The 24230-nt window shown below is 42.6% G+C and overlaps 1 protein-coding gene across 1 annotated transcript in view; it reads left to right on the top strand.

Moving 5' to 3' along the window:
- Positions 1–24230, top strand: part of CNTNAP2 (contactin associated protein 2) — a 1889175-nt gene that overhangs the window by 1523629 nt on the left and 341316 nt on the right. The window contains exon 14 of the mRNA XM_090049982.1: positions 9420–9576. Coding sequence (XP_089906108.1) covers positions 9420–9576 — 157 coding nt within the window. The remainder of the gene's footprint in view (positions 1–9419; positions 9577–24230) is intronic.

Here is a 24230-nt window from a genome sequence, read left to right as displayed (position 1 = left end):
AAATCACTCCTTTTCGCTCATCACTCATTCACCCAGTAAAATGAGCAAAACAAGAAAGCCAGAACAGAAGAAAGAATTTAATCTCAAAGAGAAACAGCAAAACCTTGCACAACCTGTTAAACAGTTAATCCACCCCAAAATCACTAGAAACTTTACATATCTTTTATGAATCATTATTTTACTATAGAACAAAATACAATCTTTAATTTTTTTCACTGCTTGCACAGGTATTTTTACTGAAATCTTTCAATTTAGGTCTGTATTTTTCTCATAGCCTAGTTGTTGTAAATTCCAACAATTCCTCTTCTTTAAGTCAATCAATTAAAACCTATTAGACTTGTTCAAGATTTGCAACAGGGCTAATCAAAGAAGAATCTGTTTTACAAAAAAAATGCTTTCAGATTTCATACATTGTCCCCAGTTTACGGCCAGCCACCTGTTGCAGGTTCACTCCATATTGCCCTGCCATGATGTTAAGCAGGAGAGCAATCCCAACTGAGTGTCCCATCAGTATGGTATTGATGCATGCACATGTGTGTAGCTGAGTACCATGGAAAGCCATTAGTGAGTTAGCAAATTCGATAAGCACCAAAGAATAAGGACAAAATTAACTAGATCTGTAGCACATACAAAAATGCAGGCTTCATTTGTCATGCACTAACAGAGAAAAAAGTTATTCATTCACTCAGTAAATACTTCACTGAAATGCTGTTGTGTTTGTTTAGCCTGTGAAACATTCCCATCATCCAAACTGTTAATTTTTCAATCGAAGTTTTGCAGTGATGCTAATAGTCAGGTGACAGTGAGCACCCCATATTGATTGAACCTGCATAGGACAGCATCAGTGACAGTGGTAGGCATACAAAAAGGTGGCAAAGGGGCATGATCCATGTCACTCTTTATACTTAGAAGCACACAGGTGAGCTGGCTTACCATGCCCTTTAAATCAAAAGTAGAGTTATGTCAGCAGTGTCTGCTTTCCAAAGAGTCCAGGAGGTATCCTTCAAAGTAATTCAAAATTTCTCCAGGAGCTCCAGCAGTACCATTGTCACCCTCTCTAATGCACATGGGCAGACCCAGCTTAGGGCATTGCTTGAGCCAAAACAAATTTGTGTATAAACAAATATGTATTATGCTGCTATGCTATTGTGCTATCTGACAAATAACATGATATGAGAGGTACCAAAAGCATGTTTCACACAAACTATAGCAACTGCTCTTCCAAATGTGATTGTCTACTAAAATGTCCAGTTTTCCTTCCTCATTTCTCTTTGACCCAAATACTGTCTCATGGAACAAAAAATATAGGATAAGCTGTGTTTGCATTGATCTTTAACATGGTCAAAAACATGGGTTTTGTGAACATTTTGGAGGTACCTCTTTGGTTCTACCCTACCAATAGCAAAGACTGAGTAGCTACTTTCATATTGTTTTATTCCATTCACTTTACAAAGAGCTGGGCAAAGAGCTGCTTCAGAACTGTATGGATTTTGTGTAAGCTAATGTAGTACTAGTGCTTTTCATAGTACTTATTGCTGATTTTTTAACATGCAGGTTCATAGAACAGTTCCATAATAAAATCACAACAAATAGCTATTTCCATTATGTTTAGAGGAAAGTAGTCCAGCCCAGTAAATTAATTCCTAGTGGTTTGGAAATAATCAAATAATATGATGATTAAAGATTGCCCCTTCTTGCAAAGTCTTGTTATTTAGAGATCCTTAGCCATTGACTTCATCTAGAATTATCAATGCATAGAATTTCTGTAATTAGGATTTCTGATTTCCCCAGATAAAGAAATTTGTGCAAGGGATCGGAGAAGATTTTGGGCATTGGGAAGGAAGATTTTTAGGTATTTATAGTTTCAGCTTGTCTCAGCCCAGCAAAGAGACAGGTTATCTGTGAACATGCATCCATTTATTTTGACAACTAACTTGCAGCAGGCCACAGTGGAGGGTAATAATAAGATGAGCCAGTAGAGAGAGGAAACTCTAAGGAGTTTTTCCAAGGAGTAAGGAGTCCTGATGAGGTTTTTTGCAGAGTTAGGTGACATGATGCACTCCAGTGAAGGTAGGATTAGGGAATGATTAAGTGATTAGACAGTGGAAGGTTTCAGGCTATTGGGAGGATGAAGAGCTGATGAAACCAAGGAGGCCATATGTGCCTTCTGTTTTTCTATGCAGTTTATTGAGGATAATTATAGTTACTAGTCATGTAAGTGTTAAATTAGTGGTAGCTGCTAGGGGTGGAGAGCTCTTAAGTATTTCACCATTTTTATTTAGGCACCTAAAGGTCAGTCTAACTCTGTCGGTAAAACAGCCCTAATTATGGGTACAAAGCACTTTTGAATAATGACCTAAAGTATTAAAATGAATCCCATGTTGTATTAATCAATTACATTTGAAAATAATAGGTTTTATTAAATGCTTAATAGAATGTAAAGCATTCCCATGAAAGTCATACTTTTCAAGACTGTTTTACTGTATCAGAAATAAATATATTATTGACTGTTATGAATTCTATTCATACTACATTAACTTTGGTGGGAATGTTTTCATATTAAATGAAATGATTCACAAGAAGATGTATTTATCAGATGAGAAAGAAATGGCTTTTTTATGACTTCAGATTTGTGAGAGTAATGGGAAGCTCCTTTAGCTCCTTCTTCGAGAAAAGTGAAGAAACTATCTCTGCTTGAAAACCTCATAACCAGTTGCTTCAAAAACCCTGGAATTAGTGACCTAAAAAATTAGGTTAGTCTTAAATAAACACTACCATTTTAAATTCATTTTCACCAGAGCCCAACATAGCAGCCATTGCAGTCACTGAGCCTAGAAGCACTACCAGAAAAATGTTATGAACTTCAGAAAGGAGAGCTCTGTATCTTTTAAGGTCTGGGTAAAGTCTCATGTTCCAGCCAAATTTATATATCCACCCACGGACAGATTGAGAATTTATTAAAGGGAGGAGTGGCATACTGCACCTGAGACCATGGGGAGATGGAGGTGAGGCATGGCTGAATCTCCTGGGTCAACAGGGGACACCCTGGAGCCAAGCAGAGAGCAGGCACAAAAAGTGGGGGGTTCTGCTACCCCCCTCCCCAGCATCTCTGCTGGGAATCATCTACTTCATTTACCGGAGTGGGCATAAGGAGACCCAGAGCTGCTTTTGCAAACTTTCCTCCTTCAAGCCCCTCCTTTTTGCCCTTCTCCCCATTGACCGCTGCCAGGGAGGCACAAGTGCTAAAAGGAAGAACCTGCATATTACCACTACTGTCTCCAGCTGAGCCCAGGTCCCCTTACAGCTGCTAGAGCTCTTACCATGTCAGCTGAGGGCAGTGGCAGCAGTTCCCAGGTTCCTCCTTCCACTGCCTGCTGCCTACCAGCAGGGGAAGAACAGGCAGGGAGCAAACGCTTAAAGTGGGAACCTGCACACTGATGCCAGTATACACTGCTCTGCCTGTCACCCCACACAGCCACAACATGTAACAGAATCAGTATAAGAGCAACTTTGGGGCTCCCCCAGTCCCTGGATCAGCCAGGGACAAGAGCACAATGAGGGTGCAAGCACACTGCCACACCTCCTGAATCCACTGATGTATCCATCCTTGGAAGAACTAGCTTGTTTTTGTAGCAGTAATAGTTGTTGTAGTAGTGATGGTAGAGTTCACTAGCACTGCTCGAAGACCTAATCACCATTATATTCATGGTATATTCAACGCTATTGTGCTGCCTCAGTGGCATATTTTCTTCCCACTCTCCTAACAACCATCTCCAGTTCTGACATCACTGTTGCCTCTTTCTCAAGTAGCAGTGGGTATCTGAAGCCTTGCAAGTGAGTTTCCCAGCTGAGCAGAAATCAGGGATATAGAGTCCAAACACAATTTACTTTATCTAGACACACGCAGGACAATCTCCCTGAGGAGTCTCAGCTCAGCATCAAAATCCCATGCCCAGCAAGCAGCCCTGCCTCAAGAATTAACTAATCAGAGGCCAAAGCACATCTCCATGTCTTCTGAAGTTGTCTCCCTACAAAACTTAGCAAAACCCAAAACTGACAACCATGCAGCATGTCTTCCTAATAGTTAAAGCTTGCTTACATGCAAAGAAAAAGAACCTCAGGTGCCTAAGAGTGCCAGCTGGTGATACTTACCATAAGAAGAAAAAAAAAACTATTAGAGATGGCTTTTTTCCCTGGGGATTTTTTTAAACAAAAGTTCATGGCTTTTTAAAGGGCACAATCATATCTGCATCAATATTTTTAGCTAAATAATTAGAGATGTTTAACTATTCTGGTCTTTGGAATAACCTCCCTAATTAATTGATCATCTTTCTCATTGAAGTTCCATACTGCATTTGTTTGACTAGTCCATTTCCCACTAGGGCATGCCCTTCCTAAACAGAAACAGGATAAAATGGACTATGCACACATCCTAAATAAACGAATAGAAATTGGGGTGGAGTGGGTTTAGAGTTTCCGTTTGAAAATTTTGAGTTACTGCTACTTGGCAATATAAAAGTACTGGCTCATCTTTTGATCCATTAAGAATTTACCTTGGTATTGTCCTGTTCTGTTTTTCCCTGAATCCTTCTGCACTCCATTTATCCTATTGACACACAAACTCTATATCATATTCTCCGTGCCAATATATACTTGCAACATATATGTAAGGCACCTTTAATTCTAAAGGAGCCTTACATGATTTATAAACTGGGGGCAAAATTGTATCTTTGTAGCTCATTTTTCTAATTAGATGGGATGATTTGAAACGGGTTTATAAATCCAAGTTATATTTGGTTAGTAGAGGCCAGAATTCTAGCCAAACCTAAAGGACAACCAGGGAAATATACAGTGAGGGCACTGGTGTTTGTTTCCACTAATGCATGCTGCAGACATTGCTATATGCATGCTAAATGAGAATTGGACATTTTTCTTAAAGAACAGAATATACCCCTGCAGATTTTGATGGAATTCATGTCAGTGCTTAATCACTTTACTTTTCCTGAATCAGGGCTTCATTAGTAGTGAAGGCTATAGAAAAATATACCTTCTTACTGATTTAAAAAGGGAGGATTGTAAAAGGGGAGGAGGAGCTTCTGCTTTGGAGTGGACATCAACTGTTACGATACAACAGTTACATCTGTATGCTCCTTGAGACATAAAAGTTAGCTAAATCACTGGTGAATTTTTCACCCTGAATGGAACAGGGTTAAGTTGCACTGCCTTTCCTACATTTATTTCTCTATAGAAGCACACAAATGAAAATTCAATTGCAAAAGTTTATATCATTATCATTTTATATTGATTCAATTGCTTTGTCTTTCTGTACCCAAAGACAGTTGCATCAAGACTGGGCAGGTTCTCAGCATAGTTGTATTGACGTTATTAATTTTGAACATTTCTTCTGTCCAGGTGCTAGAACATATTCTAAATTAAAATCCTTGTGTTAGTTTTCATTTAAGAGTTGTAGAATTTCTAATTTATGCATAATATCTTTTATTGGACCAACTGTTTGGTTGGGCTAGACCAGTCATGCTCAGTCTTTTGGCCCAGTGGGCCTGTATGTGGTCTGGATCAGGCCATCCACAGGCCGTATCAGGCTGTGGGGCCTGACACCACCCCATCCCTGCCTCACACATCAGAATTGTGTCCTTGTGGGGTTGGCTCTGCCCTCTCCTACACTCTGTGTCCTGGGATTAGGTCCTGGCAAGCCGCACTGCCCCCCCCCCACACTGGATTAAGTCCTGAAAGCCCAGCAACACCCATGCCCCCACACTGAGATTGGGCCCTAAGATCCAACACAATCCCCTCCCAGCTCTACATTCTGGGATTTGGCACCAGCTCCAATGCAGGGGGCCTGGGGCTTCCCATAGGTCTGGAAATTTGGTACAACTGAACTCCCACTGCCAAATTTCCAGATCTGTCAAATGACACGGTTGGATGACAATACCACTGCCAAATCTGCCCCTGGGCTATACTTAGACTAGAAGAATATACAAGCAGTTCTTGGACTTATGACACAATTGGTTCCTAAAAACTGCATCTTTAAGTCAAAAATATTGTAACTCAGAACCAAGTTTCTCATAAGAAACAATGTTATAAATGAGGGATTGGTTTCTGAACCAAGGCCCAATACCCTGTTTTCACCAAAAATACCCCAGAATTTTGTACTTGATCATAGAGGAGTAATACAGCTACATTAATGTATTTATATTGTAAATAGCAATCATATTGATTTGGAAGGACTTCTTTGAGGTGACTTTGCTGGACTTTTTGAAAGGCTCTTGGTGGGACTTCTTTAAGGGTTCTTGGCTGGAGTCTTCTCAGGAGTGTTGGCTGCAGGTTTTTCTGGAGTCTTGTCTGCTTTCTTAAATAAAGTGTCCCAGGATGTTTGGACAGATGTTCTCCAGGGAGATGAGCGATGCAGCAAACTTGTTTGCTGGCATGGCATTGCATTGGGTCAAGCATTGTAGTCGAAACTGGCATTGTAAAATTGAAACAGGTGTCAAATTATAAACATTGTAAGTGCAAAATGTTGTAACTTGAAACGTTGTAAGTCGAGGATTGCCTGTAGTATGTTCTTCTTCAGGTGTGATGAAGAAGCAAATATCACTCACAAAATCCTTGCTTTTCACATATATTGGGCCATCACAGCTACAACATCCCTGCAACACTATCATGATTCACGCATCTTTCTTCTGGGTTTCTACTATAGCAGTCACTAGTCTACCTAAATACAAATGCTGTGTTCATCTACTGTAATCACTACTATCTGTTTCTCATTTTTTAAATTTTCTCCATTTTTAATGAAGCAATTCTGTTTCCTTTTAGTGTTCTAATTCACAAGTTACCTTCCCACCAAAGTACTGACACTGGTCCTTTGCTTATTGGAAAAGTGCAGACAGTCATAACTCTTTTTCATTCAGTGAACAACACAAACTACAATATTTGAAATGTGGTACTGAAAAGCTATCCTCAAAGATGGCAAAAAAAATTATTATAAACTTCAGATGGCCAAAGTGCTATGTCTGAATATTGTGTGAAGAAAATAACGCAAACCCTAACTATAGAAAAAATAACATTTGCCTCTAAAATGCCTTTTATTAAATACACTTTGCAAGTTAGAGCAATGGAATTTCATATTCTAGTCATTTTTATAGCAGCTTCGAAAGTATGCTTAAAAGTTCAAAAAATATACCCTTTCTAACCCTCAGTACTTAATCAAATCATAGAAGCTAAAATGACCGGTTTAGATTTTTGAATGGAATTAGCCCATTACAGTCTCCATTGCTATTGCACTCAAGTTTAGCGGTCCTGCTGTGCAGCATAGAAACAAATATAAAGCCCCAGGAGGCCACAAATTTGATGCATAATTGTATATTCAGTCCACATTTACTATGTATAACCATTCAAAAGCATTAAATAGAGTAAAAGTTTTTCATGTTTCAGATGATTTGGTTCCACTCTTTTCACACAATTCAGTCCTCTTTAGGACTCTCTGAGTCGATTTAACCAATCTGTAGAATGGAAGTAGATTTGCAGCCTAATTGATAGGCACAAATAGGTGGATATTTTTAGGGTTATGAATGCAGTTTCAGCTTTTAGATTAATCTGTGCAATGCGTAGAAATTAAATGATTGATATGTTTCATTTTTATTTCAAAGATGAAAACCCATTGTGTTCATTAGAGAGGACTTGCCTCTTAAGAAACCTGTTAGTAAGTCAATTACTTATGAGTGTTTAATTTAATTTAGGTGAAATACTGTTTACAGTAAACTGATGGGAAACAAGATTTTTTAAAAAGTAGAAGTTACATAAAGCCAAGCTCCCTGATGCTGTTTTAGATTCAAAAACTATAGAGGAACTTATTGAAGTCCATGGAGTTACAGACATGCTTTAAAGATAAGTTCATGTTTAAGTGTCTTCCTGAACTGGAGGCACCTCATCATTACAGGGTAAAATAGTGTTATCCTCACTTAGAAATAAGAAGCTTAATTTGTCCAATAGCTATAGATGGAAATTTATAGCAAAGTAGGGAAATAAAAGATTACAGCATTTGTACCAAGAACATTTCACAGGGCATAAAGAACTGTGATAAAGAACTGACATCTCTGGAGTTTTGCAAACACTTATTTTGAACTGATGATAATAGTTTTGTTTTGGGCTAACTGGAAAAAGGATTATGAAAATATCATTATCAATGGAAAAAAAAGATGAATTTCCAGGGAAAAATTGCTGCTTTAAAACAAAAATAAAACTGAATACCTATCTCCCCGCAGCATGTGCAGCCCAGATATTGCATCATCCATCTAATGCCTAACAATCTGATTTTGAAATTAATTAAAAATATGCATGAGCCTATTTGCATGAAGCCTATTCTCATTGTATAAACTGGAAACAATTACAAATTTAAACAAAGAGCATAAACAGTGAAAAGTAAATTAACTTTTTAAAGTTTTCTGTATTAATGCTCTAAGGTGGTATTAAAATAGATAAGGAAGATGATTTGTTTTGTGGGCAGGGTTCCCCTGGACAGTGGGCAAGTCTACATGTATGCTTTAATGCACATTAGCCTATTATAATGCACGTTAAAGTGTCACTTTAAAAAACTGTACATTTTTGCTAATGTACATTTTTGCTAGTGATACATTAAGTATCACTTAAAAGCCATGGGGGCCTGTACACAAGCATGGAGGCTGCTCCAACATGCTATAATTACAGTATAATTGAGTCTGCTGGAGCATGGTCATTACTGTGCTTCAGCCAGCCTCTGCATCTCGTGGATCAGTGTCCCCACACTTCAAAATGCTGGTGGGGGTGCTTTATGTAAGGCTCATTGAACAAGCTTTAGTTCAAACACCTCTGTCACCATTCTGAAGCTCAGAGTTACTAGTATACAAGATGCTGCAGCACTTTTATTAGAGTGGCTCTCGGAGCCACCCCACCATCCGCAGAGTACATGTAAAAGCGTGCTCTTTAGTTAACGCCCATTACGGTAGGCTAATGTGCATTTTCCTAGTGCTCACAATGGAAGGAACTAAAGCACGTTAATACTCCCACTGGTGTCCTTTTAATTGCAATAGAAAAAAAATGCCTGTTCATTTATGATAGATATGTTCCCTTTTCAGCTACATTCAGATGTTATTGGACAAACTGTGAAATGGTCTTGGTACAAAACCTGTATTCTTATATTTCCCTATATTGCTAAATATTGCTACGTATATCTATTGGATCTATCAATCCTCTTACTTCTAAGTGAGGATAACGCTATTTTACTCTGTGATGATAAAGTAATTTAAAACGGCTTCTTAGCTGAGTGGTTTAATACATTGTACACGTTAGTCAACTGTGTCCAGCTGCGGCATTGTGGAGTTCTGCCACCTTTGATACATTAAACCTTGCATTTTTTTACCTTGCAGATGGAAGTCCATATACCTGGTGGGTTGGAAAAGCCAATGAGAAGCACTACTACTGGGGTGGCTCTGGACCTGGAATTCAAAAATGTGCCTGTGGCATTGAACGCAATTGTACTGATGCCAAGTACTACTGCAACTGTGATGCTGACTCTAAACAATGGTAAGTGTTCTGTGAAAAATATTACCAAAGCACTTGCTAGCTATAGTTCTGTGATCTTGTCTCCTATTTCTTAAATAGCTTTGTTGAAATCTGGTACAGTAAAATTGCTTCTTTCTCTTAACAACAGGACAGCATGTTGATATGTGGGCACAGGGCCTGCATGTCTGCATAGCATCAGCACTGCAAACTCTCTGCTCTTCAGGCACTCAACATTTGAATGTCTGTTCAGGCACCTCTGGATAAGTTTCTCTATTAGGGAAACAAACCCAGGAGAATTCTCCCAGATCATTTCAAAATTTGTATGCAGCCTCTATGTGGTACCTGCCACATCCTGATGCCAACTGGAATTCACAGCCCTTAGGTACATGAACTTCCTATTTAATGGGGAGTGGTGCGTGGCATTAAACAACTAAGAATGAGATCCAGAAAAGATAGCACACTGAGTATGAAGTTGCTTAAATTGGCTAATGAGGAGTGCCAAGGGAATGTCAGAGCTTAATTTGATGGAGTTATGTGGCTAACTGGGAAATCTGCAGCATCTATTTTTTTCTGCCTTAAGAAGGGGGCTGAACAAGATGACCGTATCAGGTCCTTTCCATCCCTATCTATGGGATCATATAGGGTGTGGGGCAATTATCTCTGCTTGGCATTCATAGCCATGAACACTTTCCTGGGGTTGGGTAGTTAAGCCATCCCTTCCTCACAAATATGGCTGCCACCAGAGAAAGAGGGGCCAGTGCTGATAGCTTGTTATTTTACCTTGTTATTTTAACCAATAGCACAGGAACACTCACCTAAGATAAGGGAGATGAAGGCATAATTTTCTCCTCTACTTGGAGGGACTTACCCCCAAATCTTATCACCAGACTTGTAGAGCATTCTGGAGAGGGACATAATTCATCTTCTCTGCTGATTTATTTCTTTAATTAAAACTTCCACTTTCCATAGAATAATTCAATATTTATTATCAGATATTTATTATGACAGTAGCATAGTGCACCAGTTCTAACCTAGAACTGGTGGAGGAGACTTGGCTTCCAATCCATACCAGATTGAACATTGAATTCTTCCATGCAGAGTGGAATACCTTCGATAGGAAAGTAGTAGCGTACCTGTGAACTCAGGAAACTCCTTAGCCTGGTGGTTAGGGTACTCTCCTGGTAGAATAGAGTGGATTCAAATCCCTTCAGGCACAAGAGAGAACTGAACCTGGCCTGCATCCCAGGTGAGTTCTCTAACCACAAGTCTACAAGGTAAAATGTGGGAAACTTCTGCAGCTGTCCTTGTGTGTGAGGTCTGATCTGGTATACATGCTCTGAGAATATGTAATTTGTAAATCTAAGTAGGTTTTAGTCATGGGCTGGTTACTAGTACCCAATTGCTCAATTCTGCCAGGACTTAGGCAGCTCTAGGCATATCCAGTATCAATTTTAGATGTTTAAGAAATCTTGCTGTCTTAGATTTAGGTTATCTGGGGAGTTTAGGCACCTATGAAGTTAGGCAGCAGCTGAGCAGATGTTTCGCTGATCTCAGTAATGCTTAAATTAACATTTTAGTCATTTGAGTCCTTTAATGTATCTAATCCTCAAGGCAAGAGATATTTGACAGTGAAGTAAGTGAATAAGAAGTTAGTAAGGTTTTTGTTAATAGTAAAAACACTTGGAGGAGAAGTGCTGCTCCGCTTCAGTATGTCTTATTGTTTAAAAAAACAACATATTTTGTCTGATTTCAGCTTCTAAAACAGATTAACTGTTTTTGCTGAAACTTTCCAAACACATCCCTCCCATCCTACCACACCCCCAACAAACACTGAGCACAGGCAGTGAGCACAGGTATTTCCCATTTGAATCATAAATATTTGAAAATTTTACAAGCAGTTGAAAAATTCTCCCTCATAAAGTGTTAGGCAATCTTAACTATAGGAGGACATACAGTAACATTCACCTATCCTCATTTAATTTTTATCTTTTTCTGTTTTCTTTCTTTCAGTTTCTCACCGCCACCACCTTGTTATGCATATTTTATAGAGATACTTTACAGTAATTAGTATCCAGAGAATTTATTTTCTGCTTAGGAAAGAACGAATACTGGTCTAACTATATCTTCCTTTAGTTTATGACAGTTACAAGCCTTGTGATTATTTTTGTAGGCTCCTTTTTCTGCCATGAAAAGCTATGCTTGTTTATTTTTTTTGCTATGGCTTATAATGTTTAGTGGCTAGTTAAATTTTTACTTTGAGTGCTTTTTCCATTGATAGCAGGATTCTGGTACTTGAACATTGGTTCAGAGATCTTTTGAATTAATTTAGTAATTCATCATTCTATTCTTGAATGCAGGGCTAAAGAGATTGCATGAAATGGCAAGGATAAAAATAGAGAATAAAGTATGAAATACAAAATGGGAGTAATAGACGAAGTCTTCCAGGACCTACAAGAACAATATAGTAGAATGTAGGGAACAAATACATACTGTGGCATACCAAGCTTAATAAATGGTAACATAATATACTATGAGTTATAAACCAGGATGAGCTGTAGAACACTACAGAGATAGAGAGAAGCCAATATCAAAGAGATTGAAGTTAGACATGATACAGAGCTGGAAAGCTCCAATTATAGAGGAAGAGAAGTATAAGTTATGAAGGAGACAAATATTTTAACACCATGTAACAGTTTCAGTGTAGCAGGACAAAGGTATAGTACTGAAGGGTAGATAGTGACATAAGGAAAGATACTGAAATTATAATAAGGATTATAATGGAATTTGGGGTACGTCACCTTTGTTCATTGCTTGGGGCAGGGGAAATTGATAACTATATAAGATGTTAACTACTTATAGTTTCATTCAAAAGAAAATGTGCAGAGAAATAATAGGTATTTTTAGACTTTACTTGTAACCTCTCTGCCTCATCTCCAGTGCCAATATTTTAAAAAGGAGTTTCCATACAAATTCTCCCCCTCCTTAGTCTGTGCAGAGCAAATATCAGTAGATTCTATTTATTTTTTCATACATGAATAACGTTGTTCACTCATAACTTTAAGGAAGGAGGCAGTAATACTTAACAAATTTATAAAGCTGAACTTCACTGAAATAGTTTCAATTCATTTGTGGATACTGCATGTGTATCATTTTAAATAGCAGAATATATTGATATAGTTTAATGTTCAGTGAATACGAAGCAGGGATAAAGTCATTGTGAGACACGTTGTGGGGAATCTTCTCCAAATACTTTTTTAAATGACATCTTTGGTAGGTTGTAGTCCACTCCAAAGTTAAGAAATACTGCTTTTCAGACATATCTTATTTCTGACAGAGAAGATCTGGAAAGGGAGTGAACTCTACAGGCGGAGAAACAACCCCAACTTTCCTTTCAGTTTAGTGGTGTCAGAATGCTAATGTGAGTTCCTAGGGCATCATTGCTCAATTTTCTCTTTCAGGCAACAAAGCAGCTGCCAGAGTTAGAATTGTGTCATGCTTCAGTATCTTCAGCAATGCATTTGAATATTGGCCCCAGTGGCTCTGATAAGCCTTTGGCAACAACTGTGATTGTGTGTGAGTAGGGCAAGTTATTGAACTGCTCAGAGGGGTGTGGGAATGGTGGAAGAGCATATACTGATTTAGGCTGAGCCTTGTATCTTACCTACTCACTTATATTGTCTTGTGTTCTGCAAAGATTAATTACTCCTCTCATGACCACTGCGAGATAGAAAGATATTAAGTTGGGGATACAGAGGCACAGACAAGTTTGCAGGTGGCCTGAAGTCAAACAACAAGTCCATTTCAGGGTACATTTTAAAATTCATGAGTTTCTAGGTTTCATACCAAATTGAGGTTGTGACAACACAGCAAACATATGATGCTGAGCAACAGTGCCCTCCAGTTTGTTGTCTTGTGCTGCATAAGATGCCTTTTAAAGTAGAAAAAATGTGGCTGTGGAGTAGATGGACTAATTAGGACTGAATTCAGTTATCCCACTTAGAGTGCCATAGCTACTTTGATTCCAGTTTAAGAGGACGCTCATGTAGACCAGTGAAGTGTGAAGGTGCTGCTGTCAATTTACTGTGTAGCTATAGACTTAGTATATAAACCATGCTCTCTCTCATGGATGCCCATGTATCATATCCTTTGCAGACTAGCCAAATGTAAGCATGTGACAGTCTGGAGTAAACCAAAGGACCATCTAATCTAAAGTCCTGTCTCCAGCTGTACCTCATAACTGGTATACAAAAAACATAGCTGTACAAATCCCACAATGCACATTAATGTGGATGATGACCATGAATTTCTTCAGTTTGCCCCCTGAAGTTTATGTAATTGCATTTCATATTACAATGTAAATACTATTATTTAGAGTATATTCATTATAGCTTGGGCAAGGAGAACACATATTTTTTAAGTTGTCTGACACATCCCATTATAGTTTCATAGTTTCATAGTAGCTAGAGTCGGAAGGGACCTAGGTAGATCATCTAGTCCGACCCCCTGCCTTAGCAGGAAAGAGCACCGGGGTCAGATGACCCCGGCAAGGTGCTCATCTAACTTCCTTTTAAAAATCCCCAGGCTAGGAGCCTGCACCACTTCCCCTGGAAGCTGGTTCCAGGCCCTAGCCACCCTGACTGTGAAGTAGCGCCTCCTAATATCTAATCTAAACTTACCCTCCGCCAGTTTGTGACCGTTATTCCTGGTCACTCCCGGCAGCGCACGGGGGAACAGGGACTCCCCCAATACCTGCTGATCCCCCCTGACCAGTTTGTAGCAGGCCACAAGGTCCCCCCTTAGCCTTCTCTTGTGGAGGCTAAACAGGTTCAGGTCCCGTAGCCTATCCTCATAAGGCCTGCCCTGCTGACCCCTGATCATACGAGTGGCCCTCCTCTGAACTCTTTCCATATTGTCCACGTCCCTCTTGAAGTGTGGCGCCCAGAACTGGACGCAGTACTCCAGCTGCGGCCTGACCAGTGCTGCATAGAGGGGGAGGATCACCTCCCTGGACCTGCTCGAGATGCATCTGTGGATGCATGATAGGGTACGATTGGCCTTCTTGACTGCCTCCCCACACTGCCGGCCCATGTTCATCGTGGAGTCAATGACGACTCCAAGATCCTTTTCCGTCTCCGTGCTGGCAAGAGGAGAGTTCCCCAACCTGTAAGTGTGGTGCCGGTTCTTCCTCCCCATGTGCAACACCTTGCACTTATCAGTGTTAAACCCCATCCTATTCTCATCCGCCCACCGTTGCAACCTGTCAAGGTCAGCTTGTAGCCTATTGCACCCTTCTAGTGCACCCACATCCCCCCACATCTTAGTGTCATCAGCAAACTTGAACAGGGTGCTTTCTACCCCCTCATCCAAGTCACTGATGAAGATGTTGAACAGTGCAGGCCCGAGGACCGAGCCCTGCGGAACCCCACTGCCCACATCCTTCCAGGTCGAGAAGAACCCATCCACTACCACCCTCTGGGTGCGGCCCTCCAACCAGTTGGCGACCCATTTGACCGTGTGGGCATCGACACCACAGTCTCCCAGCTTTTTGATGAGGACAGGGTGAGAGACAGTGTCGAAAGCCTTCCGGAAGTCCAAAAAGACTACATCCACAGCAACCCCTGCGTCTAATGATTTGGTGACCTGATCGTAAAAGGCCACCAGGTTGGTCTGACAAGACCTGCCACTGATAAACCCATGTTGGTTGCCCCTGAGCATGCATTCCCCCGCAAGGCCCTCCTGGATGTGTGCCAGGATAATTTTTTCAAAGAGCTTACCCGGGATTGAGGTCAGACTAACTGGCCTGTAATTTCCCGGGTCCTCTTTTTTTCCCTTTTTGAAGATAGGGACCACATTGGCCCTCTTCCAGTCCTCCGGCACCTCGCCAGAGCACCACGAGTGCTCATAGAGCCGTGCCAGGGGTCCCGCAATGACCTCAGCCAGTTCCTGTAGAACCCTAGGGTGAAGATCGTCCGGACCAGCGGACTTGAACACGTCCAGCTTCTCCAGAAGTACCCTAACTAACTCCTCGCTAACCCTTGGCCCAGGCGTGTCTCTCTCGGGGCCCGAGGGGGGCCCAGCAGGGAGGTGGCTGAACTGGTCCCTACTTAGGAAGACAGAGGCAAAGAAATCGTTAAATATGTTAGCTTTGTCATCTGGCGTGATGACTAAGTTGCCCATCGTGTCCTGCAGGGGCCCCACATTACCCGGGACCCTCTTTTTACCCCCTATGTATTTGAAGAAGGACTTCTTATTGTCCTTAATCCGGGAAGCTAGTCCTATCTCCAACTCTGCCTTGGCCCTCCTGACTGCCCCCCTACATCCTCGGGCGACTATAGCATAGTCCTTCTTGGCGATGACCCCATCTCTCCATTGGGTATATGCCTCCCTTTTAGCAAGGAGACATTCCCGGATGCTCTTAGTGCATATAAGATCCGTTTCCAGTTGTTTATTATTTTGCCAAATGTAGACTATTTTGACTGGAATTCCTATGTCAGGTATCTTTCTGAGGCTGTGTTTGTTGACTGTTTTGTTTTGCTTTTTTGTTTTGTTCTTTTAAGTTTCAATAAAAATAGTTGTACTGTTTCCAAGAATGAAGATAAAGGAAAATACATTGTTTTAAAATGTTAAAATATTTCTTTGAACAGGTCTAGTATCTCCAGGGATTTTTACATTTGAAAAGGGAGGGCCAGTCTTTGTGTCAGAAATGTGCCTTCCCTTGAAAACCTTCCCAAATTTGTCCAAGTGATAAACCTTTGGGGAAAAAAAATCTCAATTTACACTTGCTTAGTAAAGACTGAGGGCATTTATACACATACTTTTTTGTCCTGTGATATGCTAGAGATCTGCTGCTTTGAATCAGACTTGATTAATCGAGTCTACTCCGTGCGTGAGCTGAGGCAAACTGCGCTGCACCGTATGCAGTTGTAAATGTGACAAAATGCATATCAGCACTGCGAAAATGGCAGCAGCAGGCTTTTGAACTAAAACACCAATATGAATTGTGTCTCAGTACTGGCACTGATGGAAATCTCCTCATGTGACCTTTTCCTAACACCTGCGACATTCGTATCCTGCCCCAGATTGTCCCCCAAGTCACCCATTGTGCAGAAGGATAGTTGTTAATATGCCTGTGTGAAGTAGTTAGTATTCGCTTTGGATTCAGATTCAGCTGATTCGAGGGACAGTGATTTGATTCGGTTATTCAAATCGCCATCCCAGATCGATTCTGCTGAATCTGATTCAGAGATTCGGCTGCTGCCAAATCTCTGAATCACATAGGCCCCATCCCCTGTCCACTCTCAATTAGCTGCCCTGCTTGGGCCCAGCTCTGGGCTCTTTGGGGAAAAAAAGCCTGAACTCACTGGCTGCTGCCCGGTGGTGGGGGGGTGATCCCCACTGCCGCCCACTGTGGAAAGGTGATCTCACGCTGCATGGGGAGGCTCTGCCACAAGCCCCCAACCCCCCATGGCTGCCCTGCCAAGCCCAGCCCTTTAAAAAAACAACAAAAACTATAGACTCACCAGCTGCTGCCTGATGGGGGGGTGATCTTTGCTGCCCCCCACTGCCCTGTGCTGCATGGGGGGCTCTGCCACGAACCCCCAGAAGCCCCTAGGCCATTGCAGCAACCAGTTGTCTGGGGTTTTGTTTTGTTTTTTTTAAAGGGCCAGGAACTGGGGCAGGTGGGGCAGCCATGGTGGGGGGGCTGGGAGAGCGGGTGGGGGTTGTTGGACTTGTGGCAGAGCCCCCCATGCAGCACAGGGCAGTGGGGGGCAGCGGGGATGGCCCCCCTACCTGGCACCACCCAATAAGTAGGTGCTTTTTGTTAAAGAGCTGGGAGCTGGGGGAGCAGGGGACGGGGCCTGGCAGACGCCCCTCCATGGTCCCCTCCCCCCTCCCTCACCCCCTTCTTACCAGCATGGAGTCCGGGTCCAGCTCCCTGCTGCAGCTAGCAGGGACTGCCCAAATTGCCAAAGCTCTCCAAATCTTCTCTGAATTGATTCAGAGAGCTTTGAATTGATTCAGGCCTTTTCATTGGTTCCCTGATTGAATTCAGATTCAGAGATTCAACCACTGAATCAGGCTGAATCCCCTCCGAATTGAATCAGCACCTGAAGTTTCGCATAGCCATAGTTGTTAATGACTCACTGCTGCATACACCCAAAATTCTTTGCCTGGCAGCTTGCAATGCAGCTTGAAAAAACTGCAGTTTCCCTTCAAGTACATACCTCCTTCCATCCTGGCAACATGGTTTGACCTATCAGTCACTCAACTGTGTTTCTGAGGATCAATTTGATCTGAGGCGGGGAAAATTTGGGGTTTGTCCATTCAGTCTTCTGCTCAGCACCTGCCTTTTTTCTGCTGAGCACTTGACAGATTACAGAGGTAATCTGCAAAAAATCTAAAACCCCAAATTTTTACAGGAGGAGTGATTACAGGAACCTGAATCATGTAGGAATTGAAATGTAAAGAACAGGGCTGTTAATGCTAATGCCCTTTGAAGTTCAGGCATTTCAGTGTTCTGCTTAGTGCCTGCCCTTTTTCTACTAAGCACATATCATCAAAAACCACGTGTAGGGAGATTTCAAGCATTTGGGACCAAGATATTACCTGGTGGTTCTGGTGCCTCAATGTCTGGCATAGCTTTTGATGTGCTGGTGGGACCTATTCAGAAAGAGTGCAAGAACCTCACACCCACATTTCTTCCCTGGCTTCTGCCGGGTTGGGTGTTTTGCTCGGGTGGGTTTATTCATGGTTCTGCTAAGTTTCTAGGGTCATAAGACACCCCAAGTTTTTAGAGAAGGGGTAGTTACAGGAACCCAAGGTGTGTAGGAATTGAAATGTAAGGAGCAAGGCTGTTATAATGCTAATGACCCAATTTAACAGCCCTACGTATTCAACCCCCTTAGTGCAAGCAAGTGATGCTCTGAGTGAAACTGTTGTCTCCTGCATAACAACATGGCTGTTGCAGGGCTCTCAGGTGTCCTGTGACTGACAGTAGAAATGGCTCAGGAGAGACCCCTAGTGGCAGAAAAGGGGAAGCACAGCTGCCAGTCACCAGGACTGTGTAGGTGCTGGTTGCCCTAGCAACCAGGGAAGCCTAGAGCCAGGAAGGGGCAGAGCTTAGCCCTTCTTAAGCCCAGGCAGAAGGCCAGGAGGGCAGTTCCCCTCCAGCAGCCAAAGGAGGAGGAACTCGGCCTGGGCAAGGGGAGAGCTCGGATGGTTGGGACACCCTGGTCCCTGCTGAGGGTGGATGAGCTCTCTCTCTCTCTCTCTCTGGTAAGGAGAGGTTTCTAATTGTTCAGACCAGAAGGGTCTAGTTTTATGTTGTAGCCCGGGGGCTTTGCGTTTGTGTTTTTGTTCAACCGGAGGACTGGGTGAGGCTGTAGGGGTGTGAGGAGGCCTCACAGAAGCTCCCCAGTAATTTGGGGACTCCTGGTGCCCAGTGAGTGCAGTGGGCAGTGTCGTGGGGGCACAGCCTTGTTTGGGGGTATGTTGACCCAGCCCCAGGGGTACGGGTCAGCGTAGAGCCCTGACTAGGGGGCAGTGTGGAGCCCCGGAGTTAGGGGTACCGAAGAGCCCAGACTGGGGGGGTGCGAGGAGCCCCTGAGTAAGGGGGCAGCAAAGAGCCCCAGCGTCGAGGGGCGGTGAGGGGCCCCAAGAGGGAGAAGGGGCATCAAGGAGCCCCGAAGGCAAGCAAAGGGCCAGGACCTAATGCCATGGCCCTAGGGAGATCACACCAACACCATCTGCGAGGCTTGGGCTGCAGTGCAGGGGAGGAAAAGGAGCCAGAGATGGCGCCCCCTGCCATCAGGGGGCACAAAAATGGGCAGCTTCCCGCTAATTTAAACCATTCATCAATTATGAGCAAGATCAAGACGTGACAGGCAAGAGTAGGCGGGCGATCGGCCCATTGCAGGAGACCGGAGCTGCGCGCCCAGCAAGGCTCCGAAAGTGGCACTCCTGTTACAATGGCATAACAATACTGATAAATCCTAATGGAATCTGCGAGAAGAAATAGATGCTGTTGGACATCTGGAGACACTTGATAATGCAGCGATACTGCTACTGAACACAACACAGGCTATGATGGACCTTTTACAAAGGCACTAACACAGGGTAGCAGCTTCTCAGGCCTTGCTATACCAGTCAATGGGCTGTGAGCTGAAGTTGGAAAACTGAGAGAGAGCCATGGATCTTGAGGCTGACAGGGTTCCATGAATCAACCTCCAGAGCAATGATTGCAAGGTCTGGCCCCACGCAAGCTTCTCTGATCGGTGGGAGTGCATTGTACTGTTGACTTGGGATGATCAGCAGTGGCTTGAGAGCTTCTGCATGAGTAGGGACACATTTGTGCACATAGTCTCTCTGCTGTCACTGCACACTGAGTGCCAGGGCACTGCCATGTGTCACCCCATCACACCAGAAAAGAGGGTGGCTATGGCCATCATAAAACTGGCTACACCCTACCAACTTCCACTTCATTGGAAACCAGCTTAACATAACTCCCTGCATGGCCAGGAGGGCGACGTGTAAGGTGTGCCAGCTGCTGCAGGACATCGTGGTAATCAACTTCAACTGCCTCCATAACCCCAGGGAAGTTGCTGAAGGCTTCAAGGCCATGGGGTTCCCTAACTGTTTGGGTGCACTGGACAGCACGCACATCCCAGTCCTATCCCCATCCCTGAGGAGCCACTCGTTCACCAACAAGTAGGGATTGTTGGTGATCCTCACTGATCACTGGGGATATTTTACTAACATTTATATAGGCTGGACAGGCTTACCTACTCCTGCCCTGGCACATAAAGCCATATGGAGGACAAGTTACTGACCAGCAAAAGACGGTATTCAACTACTACCTCAGCAAATGCCAGATTTCTGTTGAATGCACCTTTGGCTGTCTCAAAACATGGTAGAGGTCTCTAAACTACAGGATTGATGTGGAGCCAGAAAAAATTACTGCATTCATTGTGGCAGCCTGCATGCTTCACAATATTTGTGAAACCAGGGGAGAGATATTCAGTGAGTCCTGGTCTGAGGAAGTGCAGGAGTTAGCGACCAGACAAAGATATAAGCAGGCAGAGTACAGTGCCCCCTACAATCTGCATGCAAACACTGGTCGAGGATCCATTGTGTGGAATTGCCTGGCAGCACACATTCTGGCTGCTGCAGATGGACAGACTGCTCTGTAAGCCACAGGTCAATCAGGGCTGAATGCTAAACCATTCAGCAGTTACCAGTGAGAGTTTCTATAAATAAAATAGACAAAAGTGTTGCAACAGTATTTTTAATCTCTAATACATTGTCTGTAGTGGTGTAGGGCAGGCTGCGGTGACGGTGGGGAGGTGGGGGAGCTGGAGAGGGCTGAAGTCTACAGGATTTCCTTTGTTTTGTGTGTAAGTGGGGGGTAGTGTAAATGCAGCAAGGACAATAAAATGCTTTACCTACCACTGGTCATATGAACTTGACACCCAATATGCATACGAAGAAATAAGAATTCAAGGGATTCTGATTCATGCTCTTGTTATAAGTGCGCAAAGAATGGCAGCACTCTGGCTGGAGAGGGGGGAAGTGATAACGAAGCAGCTCTGTTCCTGTCTCCCGGGGCGGGGGGGGGGGGGGGGATGTCCTGCCAGAAAGCCAGGGTCTCATGTTAGCCTTGGGGGGGAGGGGGCAGGGCTTGGATGGTTGGTATGTGGTTTTGAATGTGGTGGACAAAGCGTGGGGGACATCCCAAGGAAACTGGGGGACTTGGTGGGCTATGGGAATGGAGACCCGAACAGAGACGTGGCAAGCAGTGTCTTGGGATGGAAGGGAAACATTGAATAAAACAATGACCCCCAACAGTGCAAGGATGTGGGTGCAGAAGGGGTGGGGGGTCCAAGCGTCTTCTGGGATTGGGACTCCCTGTGAGATAATGCAGGCAGCGCATTATCAGAGTTCTAATGAACATACCAGGACACTTCAATATGCACATAAAGATATATACAAGAAATTAATGAGGTGCAAATTTGTGCACATATTATACATGCTCATGGAATTTCAGTGCCCTGTTCATAGGGGTGTTTGTTTGAGTGAAAAAAAGAAGTAGGATTTACACATGAAATAAAGTTTACTTGATGATATAGAAATAGGAAAATAAAAGTAAGAATAAAAATAAAGATAAAGATAGGAATGAAAAGAATCAGAATAAAATAAGAATAAACAACTTTTGAAATATGGGTATAAAAAATTTTGGGGTTTGTAAAAAATTTAAAAATGTGCAAAACTGTTAAAAATTAATTAAATGGCAATTAATTGAATTAATTAAAATAAGAAAATCGTACCACTTGCAGTCATCTGCACATGTCGATGAATGGTGAGCTATAGACATCACCTTTAAGTAGTGGGGATCAGCATTTTTTGGTGCCCCCTGCTGTAATTTACTATGAAGAGATCAACGGGGTGAATTGTTATGCAGCACCCCCTGCAGTAATTTACTTTGAATAGTGCACTGAGCATTTCATGAGGTTTAAAACCAATGAGTGATGGAAAAATAAAACCTGCTATTTCAATTTAGGGGGCATAGAATGCAACCCTGAAGAACTAAACCCTCATCACATGTACAGGCACCCAGGGATCCTGCTTCTCCTCTACTCTCAGTGATTCTCTGCTCATGCCCAAGTTAGGTGGAGGAGAAAGCAGCTTGCACAGAAAGCACAACACTGGGAAAGGAGTCTGCTAGAACTAAGAATGGCAGCAAGTATGGATATGTAATGGGGAGTTTGGTGAGGATTGGAGCTGTCATCTGGAGAGAATGGCATAGAGAAGAGACTCCTGTGACTGCTTAACCAAACAGTATGATAGCCAATGTGGAAAAGGAGGCCTGGAAGGCATTGGAAAAGTGAGGGGAGAGCTCGTATCAATAAGGAAATGAGGGAACTAGTTAGGGGTATGAACTGGAGAGGTGATTGATCTGATAAGGAACTAGATTCAGCATTTTTTCTGGGTAGATAGAGATAAAGAGTCACAAATGGGAGATACTGGGACAAGGGGCCAAGGAGAATGGAAATAGGAGTATGGGAGATTAAAACTAGAGGCCCAGGGGAGGGGACAAAGAGATTGGCAGGGAGAGAGAGATAGAAAACTGGGATGTTCTGAGTTTCACCATTTCTCAACTGTCAAGAAATAGCTATGAAACCTGTTTGCAAAGTGTATCTCTTCTCCTGCTGGTTAACACAGAAGCTATGGCCTATATATCACCCCATTAGCTCAAGTGGCAAAAGATCTGTCCTTTATATGATAGTCAAAGTAATGCCACATGTTGCTATTTCTGAGTTGTCAGTTTGTTCCTCTTATAATGGTGAGATCCCCAAGATACTGGACATGCCCTATAACAGTATTCAAATAGCATGCAGTGACATATTTATGCACAACCAGAGAAGTTGACTATGGACTTCAGAGATAACGTTGATTGCCTCTCCTGTCAATTTGTGGCATAGCCCTAAATCTGGATGGGTTCTTTCTTCTTTTGCAAAAGATGCAAAAATGCAAGGTAGGCAGTACAGTTATAATAATAGTCAGTGCCGATATGAATATTGGGTTAATCTAAATAAATACATAGTTGGGATTAGCAATTAAAATGTAATAATGTATAAAACTGTAATAATCTAAGTAACTACCCAATTAGCTCATCTAAGAAAAATCCTGTAAAAAAAAAGTTCCCATGATGGAATTCGTTATTTCCTTAGGGGCATATTAAATAGTTTAATTTAAAAATAGTAGACCTTATCATGTCTTAAATTAGCTTCTGCAGCCAGTTTAGATGCCTGTCTCTATTTAGGCCTTACTGTTCCTTGCATCTCAGTCAGCAGGTGGCAGTACTGATCAGATAGTATTAAGATATCTATGCTTCTCTATGGATTGTAAATTTTTATGAATGGTTAAGTTCCCAATTGGGGAATTAAAAACATTCTGATTGAATGTTGTAGAAGATGTTAATATTTTATTCCCTGTTCTGCAGCTTTTATTTCTACTTCTTGATTTAAGTTGTGCAGCTGCTGCTGGTCTGATGGAATCGAGTAGTGCCATCAGAGTGCCTTGAATGAGTTGAAGCCATAAATTTTACATCCCTTGAGTGTCTGTCTTTGGGGATCCTGTTCATAAAAAACAAAGTAAAGAATTATACAACTATCCAGTTCAAAGGACGTACATCCTGTTTTTTTGTCCCAGTTTTGCAGAAGTTGGAGTGGAAATGTTCCTTTACCTGCTTTGGCCAGCCACTACCACTTTCCCTATGGACCAGGTGTCGGCAACCTTTTAGAGCAGCAGGCCATCCCTTGTGACTTGGCTGCTGCCACAAGCAACTGCCTCCCTTCACAGTGCCCAAGCTGCCTGGTACTGCGTCCACCACTTGCACCACACATTGCCATCTCTCATCCCTAATGGCAGAGTGGAGGACCAAATTTGGTGGCACTCATAAGCAGTGTTTGCCATAGGATTGCAGGGAGAAAGAGCAGGAAAGACTGCAGATAGAGGGCACTGCAGAGGAGATCACTCTCATGGCAAGGGGCAGAAAAAAGTGAATGCTCGGCTGAGCTGTGTACTGCCAGTGCCATGTGTTGCCATTGGTTAGATCTGGGTTGCTGACCCCTTTTATAAATGGTTTTTCCCCTTCAAACACGTAGACTTGGCTGCAA

The sequence above is a fragment of the Crocodylus siamensis genome, chromosome 5 (genome assembly GCF_052110815.1).
Source record: "Crocodylus siamensis isolate JL-2025a chromosome 5, ASM5211081v1, whole genome shotgun sequence".
NCBI classification, from domain to species: domain Eukaryota; kingdom Metazoa; phylum Chordata; order Crocodylia; family Crocodylidae; genus Crocodylus; species Crocodylus siamensis.
Note: the sequence above shows the minus strand (reverse complement) of the source record. Positions and strands in the feature narration are given on the sequence as shown.